General features: G+C 36.1%; 1 protein-coding gene across 1 annotated transcript in view; it reads left to right on the top strand.

The window, feature by feature from the left end:
• Positions 1-14,862, top strand: part of Radx (RPA1 related single stranded DNA binding protein, X-linked) — a 52,412-nt gene that overhangs the window by 26,510 nt on the left and 11,040 nt on the right. The window contains exons 11-12 of the mRNA XM_070038992.1: positions 433-506; positions 11,402-11,689. Coding sequence (XP_069895093.1) covers positions 433-506; positions 11,402-11,689 — 362 coding nt within the window. The remainder of the gene's footprint in view (positions 1-432; positions 507-11,401; positions 11,690-14,862) is intronic.

The raw sequence follows: 14,862 nt of genomic DNA, 5'->3' as shown, positions 1-14,862 counted from the left end.
GGAAGGATGAATAGGAATTAACGAGGCAAAATCTAAAGTGTTATGGAATGAACAAAAGCACTATGAAATGGAGTTGGGTAAACAGGAGTTGTTCTCCAGAATTGTTGAACAATTTAAATATGTAAATTAGGCCATTGCATTGGTTTTCAAATTCTCATCATAGGGAATGAAAGTACATGCATCTTTATTTGATATTTACATTTTATTTGATACACTGCTTATGAGAATATGTAAATCAACTGCAGGGTTTGAATTATATTATGTATGGACATTCTTCATGATTGTTAAGTGTATTTTAAACATTAAGCAGTCTATATCTTTTCATAAATTTGTTGACTTAAAATAATTCAGACTAAGATCAATTAGGATTGTTTTCCAGTTGGGTCTTTTTAAAAAAATAATGATTGGTTATCTTATTTATATCCTTTGTAGAATTGCAGTACCTCAGCGAGAAGCTTCTTCCCAAACAAATGGAAATAAACTGGGCACATCAGGCATGGTCCAATGTATGTTGTTGTTTATTATCTGTGAAACTTTTATAGAATACTATTTTATGCAAATTATGATTTGATCTGATTCTGCATTGTTGTGTCATACTTGCTACTCCTAATCTGTAAGTGCTTTGTATTAGAGGTTATTATCAAAAGTACTGTTTGATGTCATCGCAAACAAGAAGGTGACTTATTAGGAATTACTAAAAGCTGAGAATGAAAGTGGGAGGTAAAGAGAGTGGTTATCACGTACAAGGTAACAGTCTATAGGAGGAATAACTTGAGGCATTTTATAGCACAATGATGTGCAAATGTTGTCATTTATATTTTACATATTTCATAACCTATAGTAGAGTAGGTTTCAAATAGTCTCAACACAAATGATAAATATTTGAAGTGCTGGGTATACCATTTGCCCTGATCTGATCATTTACACATTGTGCATTGAAACATCCCAATGTAGCCCATAAATGTGTGCAATTATGACTCAAATAGATTAACTTTTTTTTTTGAAAGAAGCGAGTCTTAGCAGCTGCAATGTATTACAACAGTAACATACTCAGGCTCGGGTGGATCATGCCTATAATCCTAGCTACTCAGGAGGATGAGATCTGAGGATACAGCTTCAAAGCCAGCCTGAGCAACACCAGTAGCTTCTTATCTCTAATTAGCCAGCAAAAACCTAGAACTAGAAATGTGTTATAAGGGATAAATCACCAGCCAGGAGCAAAGAAACCAAGGAAGAGCTCAAGGCACTGAGTTCAAGCCCTCAGTACTGGCACAAAAGAAAAAAACCAGAGCTATTAAAAAACTCAATATATTAAACAAAAAGTAATATAGAATGACATATAACTGGATATCAAATGCTCAAAAATTAGGGTAGAAGAAAAATAGTTGGAGACTTTTCATTTTGTGGCTTTATCTGTTCATTTGCATATTAATTGAATATTATTAAAATTTTTATTATTTAGTTATATGTTCTTTTGCTGTTAGTTTTTTATCTTTTTGTATATTCTAGATATTAATTATTTGTTGAATACCTAATGAAGGATTTCTCTCATTCTGTGGATTGTCTCTTGATTTTCTTGTTAACTTTGATGTACAGAAACTTTTTCATCCAATCCCCTTCATCAGTTCTTGCTCTAATGCTCTGTGAAATTGGAGTCTTGTTTGGAATATAATAACCTATGCCTAAATCCTCCAGTGTTCCAAAGTTTCAATTTAGGAAGACAGTTCTGGAGTTTTGAACTCAGGGTTCCTCCTTGCTTGGCAGGCACTTTGAGCCCATGCCTCCAGCCCTTTTTGCTATTTTTGTTTTGTTTTCTTTTGTTTTACAGTACTAGGGTTTGAAATCTGGGCCTCATGCTTGCTAGGCTAGCATTATATTGCTGAACCATGCCTCCATCTATGTTTTTCATAATATCTATGTTTAGCATAATATCTCAGTTCCTACCCAAGAGAACCTTCTCATTGTTGCTCAAATCACAGGCCAGCACCTCTGCATCCAGCTTCCCTCCTTTGAGACAGAGCTGGACTGGAATGAGGTCTTCCCGTTCTCAGCCTCCTAGATACCCTTGGATGACAGATAATCAGTCAGGCAATATGACACTGTCCCTACTTATGGTTAAGAAGAAGTCTTAAAACATTTTCTGCCCAGACTGGCCTCAAACTACATTCCTCCCATTTTCAGTTTCCCATATAACTAGCATTACAGGCTTAAGTCATCAATACCTGCTTTAATCTAGGGTTTCATTTTGTTTTTGTTTTGAGAAAAGGTCTCAATTTTTTGCCCTGACCATCTTGGACCACAGTCCTCCCATTTCTACTTACTGCCATAGCTGGGATGATCAGCATGAACTCCCACACCCAATTTGTCTCTTGCGATAGGATCTCAGAAGCGGTTTTGTTTTTTGTTTTTTGTTTTTGTTTTTGTTTTTTTTTTTACCCAGGCTGCCCTGAAACAAGGAGCTAAGGAGCCTCCTTATCTCAGCCTCCTACACTGGTGGAATGACTGGTATGCACCCCTGCATATACCTGTTAGTTGAGATGGAATCTTGCAGAGTTTTTCCCCAGACAAGCCTTGAACCATAATACTCCTGATTCTTGTCTCTACAGTAGCTAGAATTACAGGCATGAGCCACCAGCAACCTGGCTTTAAGTTTCAGATTTTACATCAAGATCTTTGACCAATTTGCAGTTTACTTTTATGCAGGGTGGGAAATAGTGAATGTAAAGGAATTTCATCCTTCTGAATATAGGTAACCAATTTTCCTAGCACCATTTTTGAAGATGAAGTCTCTTTGCCAATGTTAGGCTTTTGGGAGATTTGTCAAATACAAGATGGCTTTTTTCATATTTTCATACAAAGTACTATGACCATATTTATCCTTCTTCATCTTCTCATTCTTTCCTCCTTTTCCCATTGATACTTACCTCCAAACAAAGCTTGGTATGCATTCCTGCCATTCATTTTCTAGTGCATATTAATTGTATCAAGGAGTTTCTATGGTATTTCACAGATGTGTATATTATACTTTAGTCACATTAACCACCTCTATTGCCCTCTCTTCCCACGTCCCCTTACCTATTCATTATTCAACAGCTTTTGTTGAGTTTTTGTTATGCCATCTTCATGCATAGATAACAAACAATGTCATTTTAAGAAAGTGACCAGGAAGGATAAAGGAGAGTGACAGAAGACATGAATGTAACTAAGGGGCATTGTATGTGTATGGGGAAATATCACAATGAAACTTCCTTAGACCACCACAATATATGCTAATTTGAAAAAGGAAAATGCAAGATGCTTCTAAAAGAATTATCTTCTGGGGCTGGGAAGTTGGCTCAGTGGTAGAGTGCTTGCCTCGAATGCATGAGGCCCTGGGTTCGATTCCTCAGCACCACATAAGCAGAAAAAAGCCGGAAGTGACGCTGTGGCTCAAGTGGTAGAGCGCTAGCCTTGAGCTGAAGAGCTTAGGGACAGCACCCAGGCCCAGAGTTCAGGCCCCACAACTGGACCCAAGGGAAAAAAAAAAAGAATTATCTTCTGAAAGGAAAAACTAATGGCTATAGGAAAGGCAAGTTCTGAAAGCAAAAAATGTCCTTAAATTCATATTTTATTTGTTTTTTTGGTCAGTCATGGGGCTTGAACTCTGGGCCTAGGCACTGTCCCTCAGCTCTTCAGGTTAGTGTTCTACCACTTGAACCACAGTGCCACTTCTGGGTTTGTGTGTGGTTTATTGGAGATAAGAGTCTCATGGTCTTTCCTGCCCGGGCTGGCTTTGAACCCCGATCTTCAGATTTCAGCCTCCTGAATAGCTAGGATTACAGGTATGAGCCACTGGAGCCAGCTTAAATTGGTAATTTTGCCACATGATTTTATGTCATCTATGAATTAAGAAATTCAAATTATAAATTACTTGAATACTGTCCAACACTACATGCTGACATTTGTCAGTGTTGGTTCTAACTTACAGTTCTTTAAGAAGTCTGCAAAATATTTTCCTTTTTTATGAAAAGACAAGAGGATCACAATAGCTAACTTAGACATATACTAATTATTACAAATGAGGAAAACCATGGATCCTTTGTTTCTTAGGGTCTGGTTTACTTCCCTTAATATGATTTTTTGGCTTTCCATTTCCTAAACTTTCTATTTACATTCTTTTCATGATTTTTTCTGTGATATTCTTTTTGTGTTCAAACTTAATTTTCTGGTTTATGTTGGATCTTTATTTGTGCTTTTCTTTAGCTATTTGAATATTTATTTTTACCTTTTCACTTTTTAAACACGTATTTATAGCACTTGTTTTAAAGCGTTTGTGTTATAAAGTCTTCTACAGTATTTATGTTGATTCAATTTGTTCATTTCATGGACTGCTCTTTTCTACTTCTTTCCATACCTTTGAGTTCTTGTTAAAAACTAGACATTGGAATATTATAATATCTTAACTGAATATCCAGACTATTCTTCCTCTCCAGCTTTCCTGAGGCTCTTTGTTGCTGATTGCTGTGGTTGTCCCTTTTTCTAATGACTTTCCCCAAAGTTCCTTTTTTTTTTTTTTACAGAGACTATTACTTGTGTGCAGTCACTAAATTGTCTGTCCAATAGCTGTGTTCAGCTATTGTTCTGACAAACATTTCTCTCAAGAACAAAAACTGAAAAGACCATTTCTCCCAGTCTTTGTATTGGATCTCTGCTCAGACCCTTTCAACACTTGGCTAGACTGTTACTGAGCCTAGAGCCTTAGGTGAAAGTTTAGTCTTTGATGTTTTCTGATAATGCAATGTGGACTGGGCCTATCCTTGGCTTTTTAAAGTCCCTGGGATACATGAATGCTTTTGAATGCTTCAGTTTCCAAACTGAAGTTTCTCCCTTTGATTTTTCCTCCATGGCCTTAGGCTGTTGATTATGTCTCAACTGCAGTCTTCTGCCCCAGGTATCTGTGGGTTGTTTACCTACTTCACCTTGTTTCAAACCATACCAAATGTTTTTTTTGCAGACTGAGTTCCAAGTTAGGTGAAAGAAGGTAGATATTTATACTTCAAGTCTATCCCAGACAGGTTAGAATAGACCTATGCAATAATGTGTGAGTACAGTCTGCTTAACCTCAACCAGGAACAACAACAGGATCCATCAATGGGAACCAAGGCTTTATTGAGAATGAGCAAGAAGAGGTGAAAAATAACAAGTAAAAGAACCACAAGCTTTCCTGGTATTTGTGTTTGTTTTTGTTTTATTGAAGGTCCTAGAGCTTGAATTCAGGGCATGGGTGCTATCCCTGAGCTTTTGTGTTCAAGGCTAGCACTCTATCAGTTGGGCCAGAGCTCCAATGCTGGATTTGGAGGTGGCTCATAGGAGATTCCCTGCCCAGGGTTTCCTGACCAGGCTTGCTTTGAACCACAGTCCTCAGATTTCAGCTGCCTGAGTAGCTAGGATTATAGGCATGAGCCCTCAGTACCTTTTTTTCTGAAAAGGCTTATTTATGTATTTATATAGTTGAACAAAGAAGTTGCCATTCAGTAAAGCAATATTTTAAAGTTGTCATTTGCTTGATGTACATTCACTTGATCACTCTAACCCCTTGACCATTTCCTAGGATTTAGACAAATTTAGTTCTGACAGTTTCTACTAATCTTTCAGTATTTCTTTTGGGAGGACAGAAGTATTGAGATAACTTCTGTGCCATTTCACTAGATTCGAGGTTTTGTTGCTTCATGATAACATTGTCATCAGCTACTGATGATAAATAGTCCATTAATTCATAATGGATTGTAAAATGATCATGTCTGGTCCTAAGGATAAACTTCCACTCATTTGTTATTTGATCATCTAGATATATAGGTTATACAATAAAGATGCAGTGAAAGTTTTATATTTCTCTGTCAGTTTTCAGAATAATGAATTAGATCCCCAGTGTCCTCCATAGGTTATCTGTTAGTGTTTTGTTTTGTTGGTTTCAGTATTATGAACTCATAGATTTAAATGTACTTAATATCTTTTATTTAATGCAATTGTCATCCTTATTGCTGCTCACATGTCCTGTGTTTGGTGAGTAGGAAACTTTTCGTATTTATTTATAAGTACTTTTCATATGACCCTGATGATATATGCTAGATTTTTGGCTATCTGGTTTGACAACATATTCTCAAATTCATATCAAGCATTTCTTGCTCCAGACATGGAATCAGTCATTTTTCTACAGAGCTCTGATAATTAGAGCTTTCAAAACAAACAATTGAAGCAGTATAAGGTACTCATTTATATTTGTTTCATTCTTACCTCTAAGCCTTTGCAGTGTATTGAACCAGAAAGTGTGCTTTTTTCATGGATTATGAGTTGGTTGATAGTTAAGACAAATTTTGTCATGATTTTCACATTTATATTTCCAATTCAAATGCACAGCTAAACAATTTTCACTTAGAATAAAATGGAAGAGGATTTTTTTCTATTCAAAAATCCTGGCTCTAAAAAACCCTAGGGGTGTCAGAGTATTACATACTAATTAATTTGCATTACCCATTGTATTAGTCATTTTGTCACTATAACAAAATAAGTAAAAAGAGGAAGATTTTATTTTAAATCACATATTCAGAGATTTAAGTCAATGACTAGCTGGTTCCATTGCTTTCAGTCTTGAAGCAAGGCACAACATCATGGTGGAAAGGGCATGATAGGGCTGCTGACCTCATGATAGCCATGAAGCAGAAACAATAAGAGAATCAGGGACCCAGGCATTCCCTCCAGTGACTTTCTTCCTCTAATGAGGCTCCACCTCCTTTTTGTTATTACTTCCCAATAATACTATCAGTTAAGAATTTGCCAGCTAAGTAAATCCATTTAAGCAAGGGCCCTTAAGACCAATCAACTTTCAGTGACTAAATCTAGCAACTCTTTTTATTTTAAAGTGAAGATGCACTTTACATCTAAACCATATTACCCACCCCATATAAAAATAGACACAGAATAATCATTTTCAGGTTTTTGTTTGTTTGAAGGTCTTTATCCCTTCAAGTATAGCCCCATTAGACCTATGAAGTCAAGTTACTATATAAAGTTACTGGCAATAATCCTTTATGGTTCCACTATCAAGCTGATATTTGGGTTTACTTCTTTTATTTCAAATGATAGGTACTGCTTTCTTTAAATGTTTGATTTTTGTTTTACAATTTGGCTACTTTTTATTTATTTGTGTTATTGTCAATAACTTTGATCAGGACATTTTCATGTGTGCATATAATATTTTACATTCACTTTTTTTTTGCTGGTCCTGGAGTTTGAACTCGGGGCCTGAGCTTTTGTGCTCAAGTTAGTGCTCTGCCACTTGACTCCAGTTCCATGCCCAGATTTTTTTGGTAGTTAATTGGAGATAAGGTTCTCATGGCTTTCCTGCCCAGTCTGGCTTTGAAACATGTTTGTTCCTCAGATCTCAGCCTCCTGAGTAGCTAGGATTATAAGCATGAGCTACGGGGTCTCAGCTTATCTTTCATATCATCTTTCATATAGTTCCAAGTCAGATATACCGAAGTTGATACATTGGCTACTATTTTTTTCCTTACATTTACATTTTTTGAAGTTAGCTCAGAAGAGTTTTTAAGATTTTTTATTAGAATATATTAGTTGTATAAGGTAGTCCAATAAATCTTACCCCATCATCTCTCTCACCCCCTCCTCCTCTTGCTAAAAATTTTCCATAGATATCATTGATCATTTTTGATACACCTATATAAAGTACTTTGATCATATTCATCTGCATGCACTGACTCTGTAGACCCTCCCCCATTCTGCCAGTTCTGCCCTCCAAGAGATCTTGTGTTACTTTTCTGCCATTCGATTTTTCATTTTTTGCTATATATACATTATACAAAGGGATTTCACTGTGGTATTTTACATATGCATATATTATAATTTAGTCAGCTTAACCTCCCTTATTGTCCTCTCCTCATTCCCCCTACACTGAGATTTTATCACACAGAAGTTAGAATTATAGTCATCAAGAAAACAAACAACAACAAATGCTGAGGAAGGCTTGGGGAAGATGGAGCCCTTACACACTGTTGATGGGAACCTAACTAGTGCAACCATATGGAAATCAGTATGGAAGTTGAGATTCCTCAAAAATAATATCAATAGATCACCTTATGACTCTACCAGTCTACTCTGAGAATGTGAATCAATAGAGAGAGATAGCTATATACCCATGTTTTGATGAAGCCTTGTTCCCAATAAGCAAGCTGTGGAATCAGCCAAGGTTCCTCACAACCAAGGAATAAAGAAAAGATGGCACATGTAAGCCATGCAATATTTCTCAGCCTTCAAAAAATGAAATCATGTCATTTTTAGGAAAGTTAACTTGAGCTCATTATGTTGAGTAAGATAAGTTGAACTCATGAAGACAAATATTGTATGTTTTTAATTTGCAGTGTCTAGAACACACATACACACAACACACTTGAAACTGTTGGCCTGTTTGAAGGATAAGGGGGAAGGAAGAGAGGGAAAGAGATGATGGAGGATGATTACTATGGAAATATGATTACTATGGAAATATATTGTCTATGTATGAATATGACATAGGATACTCATTGAAAGTTCAGTCCTTGTCTCCCACATGTTATTTCATTCATAATATTCACTCTCACCATGGAACTTTAATTCATTCAATGGTGTATCTTTCCATTGTTTGTTTTTATAATATAAACATATTTATGTTCATGCTTTCCGTTTCTTAGATAAATGTGCTACAACTATCCCTTGAAAGCAAGTTGGCAACACTTAATTTGTTTTATAATGAATTATATATCATGCCATCTAGGAATTCTAACTACATATTAGTCACACAAGGAAATATGTTCTAAGATGTTTCTTAAAATATTGTTTAAAATAGAGAAAAATAAAAACTAAAAATTAACATGGAATATGTAAGGAAACTATAGCATGTTTGGTGGTTCACACCTGTAATCCTAGCTACTCAAGAGGCTTTAGGTCTGAGGATCAACGTTCAAAGCCAGCCCAAGTAGGAAAGTCCCTAAGACTTTTATCCCCAATAAACTACCAAAAAGCTGGGAGTGGAGCTGTGGCTGAAGTGGTAGAGCACAATCCTTGAGCAAAAGAAGCTCAGGGATAGCACCCTGGCCCTGAGTTCAAGCCCCAGAACCAAGAAAAATACATACATGTATATAATATTCATATACTAGTATCTTATTTTGCAGTGGTAGTGAATTACATGTATGCCGACCTAATTATAACATAGACTAAAATATGTTTCATAATAGCTTTGCATTTTTCTATGTAAATTCAAGTCATTTATTTTGCCAAACTTTAGCAAATACCTGGTTTGTACTAGGTATTTTGAAATCTGCAAAGTTTAGTCTTATCTTCATATCTAGTGACTCACATAATTTGATAAGAAATACATTTGAAAAGTTAATAAACAAGAACATTACAACCATGAGCACAAGACATCACAAGATCACCTGTACCTTTGACTTTTGCAATCCTTTGAAAAGCCTATTATATGCTGCCCCAAGCATAGACCTTATCACTAAGAAGTCCTCTGTGCTCTTGGGGCCTTGTAGCTCTTGTAGCACCTGGGATCACAGAAGGGGAAGGGGAAAGCTGTGAGCAAGTAATAGCTCTTCCCCTTGCCCCATGCCTCTGTACACCCTTACCTACATCTCTCTAAAACATACATAAAATGCTCAAAATATCTCTTTTTAAAGGAAATAATCACCATGACTATTTATGAACATTTGCACTGTGTCCTTTCTTTCATCACAGTCTAAATGTAGTCAGCTACTTAAATCTTTTCTTTTTAAAACATAGTCAGTAGAAATAAGGATAAAATGTTCAAGTGAAATATCATTATAATTATAAAATACAAAAATATAATTTTACTGTGCTTTAGCTTTAAAACACCTGTTTCATTTAGTACTATTCAAGCTAAAACAATACCTCTACTTTGTAATTTTTCATTCTTTATGAAAACGTGAACTAAATATATTTTGTCACTTTCCTACTATCCTTTTGAAATGTTGCTATTCACTACCAGTAACTATGTCTCCAGAATTGATTTCACACTTATTTCATTTGTACTCATTAATTATGAAAATTATGAATATTTAATTGAAATGAGTAATTATAACCCCAAATAACTAAAATAAAATTAATGCACAATTTTAGAGATTTTATACCTGGATAATCCTTAGTATTAACAACCAAATAAAAAAATATAAAGAGAAAAAATTTTAACTATTCCTGATAGGGTTCATAATATGATATTTTGCTATAATAAAGGTACAAGCATTGCATTTGTTTTGAATTGGATTCATTGTACATATATGACAAATTGATTTAATGATAGAGAATAATCAAGAGTTGAGGAAAGGACTGGGTGAGTGTTACAAACCTGTAATTGCAACTACTTAGGAGAGCGATAGGAAGGTCACCTATGAAACCAACCCTGAGCAAAAGGTAGTGAGACACTATCTCACAAACAAGAGAGGCATAGTAGTATACAACTGTAATGCCAGCTAATTGGTAAGTTGATGCAGAAAGATCATAGTCTAAGGCCAAGTGTGAGACCCACTTAAAAAACCCCAGAAGCAAAAGTACTGGGGGCAAGATTCAAGTGGTAGAGTGCTTGCTAGCAAATACAAGGCCCTGAGTTCAATCCCTAGCACTACCAAAAAAAAAAAAAAAGAATTGAGGAGGTCTTTCATCTCAATTTATTTTCCTCTTTGTTTTCCATGTGTTATTTATATAAAAGGAATGTCCTATCAAAATAACTGATTTTTGTTGCTTGTGGGGCTTGAATTCTGGACTTTTTTGAAGGAAAGAACTATCCATGAAAAATAATCTTTTTATTGCTACTTTTAACAGAAATTAACATAATTTTATTTTAAGCTCAAATTTCACCAGTAATGAGTGATCTCCAGAGTGTACCATTATCCTGAATTTCAGTTTGCCTTGACTTTATCACCAAATAGAAAAGGAATATTTATTTAAGAGCATTTGCAAAACCAGAAAAAGCATAAAGAAGATACTATAAATCTTTGTAATTCCAAGAGAAAACAATAACAGTAATTGACAGTAAAAAAATAATAATATTAGGAAAGTGAATTGCTCTTCAGCTCAAGGCAAGTGCTCTACTACTTGAGACAGAGTGCCACTTGTAGTTTTCTGGTGGTTAATTGGAGATGAGAGTCTCACGGACTTTCCTGCCTGGGCTGGGTTTGAACCTTGATCCTCAGATCTCAGCCTCCTGAGTAGCTAGGATTACAGGCATGAGCCACCAGTGCCCAGCTTTGATCTATAAAGTTTCTTAACTAGTACTCATCAAGATGTACTTGTTTTGAACAGTGACTAGCTTTATCCCTCCATTGTGCCTGTCTCATTGTGTCTTTCCCAGGCCCAAGAAGTGCCAATACTGATACCACAGGAAATATCAGATTCATCAAGGATAGGTGGGAGAGTCAGCTGTTGAAAGAGAAAAGGCCTAGCTTAAAAGAACACTTGAAGTACAGCTGTGTTTACCCAGAAAGTATTCCACGGAAATTCATTTTAGAACACAAAAAGTTTCTTACTCAGCAGTATAATTCTCAGCCTTCCAAGTACATACCACCAGAAGGAAAGCCTCCAAAACTTCAGGAATTTAAGAGTGCCCGCAGCCTTGGACATTTTGAAGTCACCATCCTAGGTAAGTCAGCTGTTCTCCTCTTTGTATTCTATTAATTTAAGCTAGTTTAAATGTAGATAGTTTTGCTTTAACAATTAAGACACTCCCCACCCACCCCCACATACATATCCACGTCCATTAAGTGCAAAGGGAACTTCTGTTGGCCTCAAATTAAAAGGAATAGAGCATTTATTCTCAAATAAATGAAGCTATGATTAAGGGTTTTTCAACATTGCTGAGTCCAAGTTATTTGACAAAAAAAAAAAGATCGAGAACTGAAAGGACTTTGTAATCATATTCTACTTCTTTCCCAGTACATCCAAACCACTGAAGGATAACAGGGTAACTTAAAGATTAAAGAGGGGGGCTGGGAATGTGGCTCAGTGGTACAGTGCTTGCCTAGCATGCATGAAGTCCTGGGTTCGATTGCTCAGTACCACATAAACAGAAAAGGCCAGAAGTGGCCTTGTGGCTCAAGTGGTAGAGCACTAGCCTTGAGCAAAAAGAAGCTCAGGGACAGTGTCCAGGCCCTGAGTTCAAGCCCCAGGACTGGCAAAAAAGAAAGATTAAAGAGGGGACCTATCAAGAAAAGGCATCTGTTTAAACCCCCCAAAAATCAAATTCTCATGTAGATCAGGTTGAACAGAACAGAGTTATAGAGAAAACCAAACTTGTTTTCTAATAGAATAAGCTGATTTTCTTGGGTTACCCCAAACTAAGAAGTAGGGATATATCGGAATGCAGTGGAATATGTGGGGATGTAATAACTAATATAACCTCGTAAAACAAAAGCTGAAGAGGTCATTCTAGTACTCATGGAAATGTAAAGAAATAAAAAAAAACATTTAAAAGGGGCTGGGAAGTTGATTCAGTGGTAGAGAGCTTGCCTGGCATGCATGAGGCCCTGGGTTTGATTCCTCAGTACCACATAACCAGAAAAAAGCTGGAAGTGGCACTGTGGCTCAATTGGTAGGGCACTACCCTTGAGTGAAGAGCTGAGGGACAGCATCCAGGCCCAGGGTTCAGCCCCCACACCGACCAAACAAACAAACAAACAAAAACATTTAAAAGCCAGTCACCAGTGGCTCACCCCTGTAAACTTAGCAAATGTGGTGGTTCACAGCAAGTATGAGTGGGAAAGTATGTGAAGTTCTTATTTCCAATTAACCATCAAAAGTCCAGGAATGGAACTGTGGCACAATTTGTAGAGTGCTAGCCTTGAGGGGAAAAAAAAAGCTCAAGACAGCCTCCAGGCCCCGAGTTCAAGTCCCAGGACCCACACATGTACACAAAAAATGTGATAAATGAAAAATGAACATAGAATAATTCTGAACTAAAATATTAGCCAAAGCAATCCCAAGTCAAGGCTTTTATTTGTGTTTCATAGGAAGATCTTAGTACCAGATCTAATCTTAAAAATGAAGCAATGAAGAAAACCTATAAGAACATTAATTTAATGTCTGGAAAAACTTCACATCATGGATTTTCCCATTGATGGTAGTATATGGTACTGCCTTGAGTTTTATCAATTTTTCCTTATCCCTTTTATTTTGCACATTCTTCTCTACTTCATCATACACAGAAATTGTGTACACATCTAGGAGAGTTCATATAAAGTCTCTAAGAAGTATGAATTTCCAGTGATTATTAGAGACCTAAGTTTCAGGTGTTTTCTCACTAGACTGTATTTACTTTATCTGTTCTGGTAGTTTATCAATCTTAATTTTATATCGAGGAAACAAAAATTATAAAAGATTCCCCATATATCACAAACATTAGGATGGAAACAAGGGATTCAACTAGAACCACAGAAACTGGATTTTTTTCTTCATTTTAACATTTTACTGACCCATTGGAACAGATTAGACAGCTGCTTTACATGTAATTGTAACCATTTGTGACTTTGGCTGTAAATCAGCTGAAAGCAAGAATCAAATGTGAAGACACAAACATATTTTATTCACCAGATGTAATTAATCATTGTTAGAATTATATCCTACCTGTTCTCAAAAATAGTTTACAGACTACAAAAAGCTGATAAAAGAACCCATTTCTGAATAAAATCAAAGCACATTTTGAAAGGAACACAAAAATAGTTCTTACAAATAAGCACATTACTATTTTTTGCAGTGATTTTTTTCCCTGAACTTTCTGGCAGGAAGGTTCAGAAAAGGGGGCTTTTGGTTGTTCCCTTTTTTTTTGTTTTGTTTCTGATTTCACATTCAATTTTAGAGCTTAAAGGAAGTTATATATCCTCTATTTTTACTCTCTGGTTAGGTACAAGGCAGACCATGATTAAAAATTTTGTCTCCTAAATCTAAACATATATTTCTTGCAGAGAAAACCAACACTCAGATATAGGCATCCTGTTTTTTCAAAGTTCAAGTCACACACACACACACACACACACACACACACACACACACAAAGTTATTGTACATATAGCACAGAATAACAAATTAATCTGAATCTTCAACTACACTTTTCTTTTTTAAAGAATGAAAATACCCTTGAGAAAGTTGCTTCCTACTAAATATAATCATTATAACCATTAGTCATATCTTAACCAAGCATTTCTGTAAAGGAGTATATTTTCATTCTATTATTTAATAAATCTGTGCACTCTGATTTCTAATGATTCAATGTATAGGGATAAAAATCTGTAAAAATACGGCCAGAGGAGTGGCTTAGCAATAGAGTACCTGCCTAGCATTCATAAGGTTCTGAGTTCAAAACCCCAGTACTGACAAAAATAAATCTGTACAACTAAATAAATGGCACTGGGTACATTGATTCTCCTACATTGGTGGAAGTGGTATGCATTTTTTTTTTTTTTGGTCGGTCATGGGGCTTGAACTCTGGACCTGGGTGAGCGCTCTACCACTTGAGCTACAGAGCCACTTCCGGTTTTCTGGTGGTTTATTGGAGATAGGAGGCTCACAGTCTCTCCTGCCCGGGCTGGCTTTGAACCGCGATCCTCAGATCTCAGCCTCCTGAGTAGCTAGGATTACAGGCGTGAGCCACCAGCGCCCGGCTGCATATTTTTTACATTTACAAGTGAGAATGTATTGTATGGTTGATGGGTATGTTTAATGCTATGTTTGCTTTATAATAACAGAGCTGTTATTAAATTGAGGGCACATAGAGTTAAATTTAGTCTCAGACTCAAAGAAATAAGATTCCAACATGTTCTT

Source organism: Dipodomys merriami, unplaced genomic scaffold, assembly GCF_024711535.1.
Source record: "Dipodomys merriami isolate MVZ:Mamm:240054 unplaced genomic scaffold, mDipMer1.0.p SCAF_3, whole genome shotgun sequence".
Classification (NCBI taxonomy): Eukaryota; Metazoa; Chordata; class Mammalia; order Rodentia; family Heteromyidae; genus Dipodomys; species Dipodomys merriami.
This window is presented reverse-complemented; position numbering and strand designations above follow the sequence as displayed.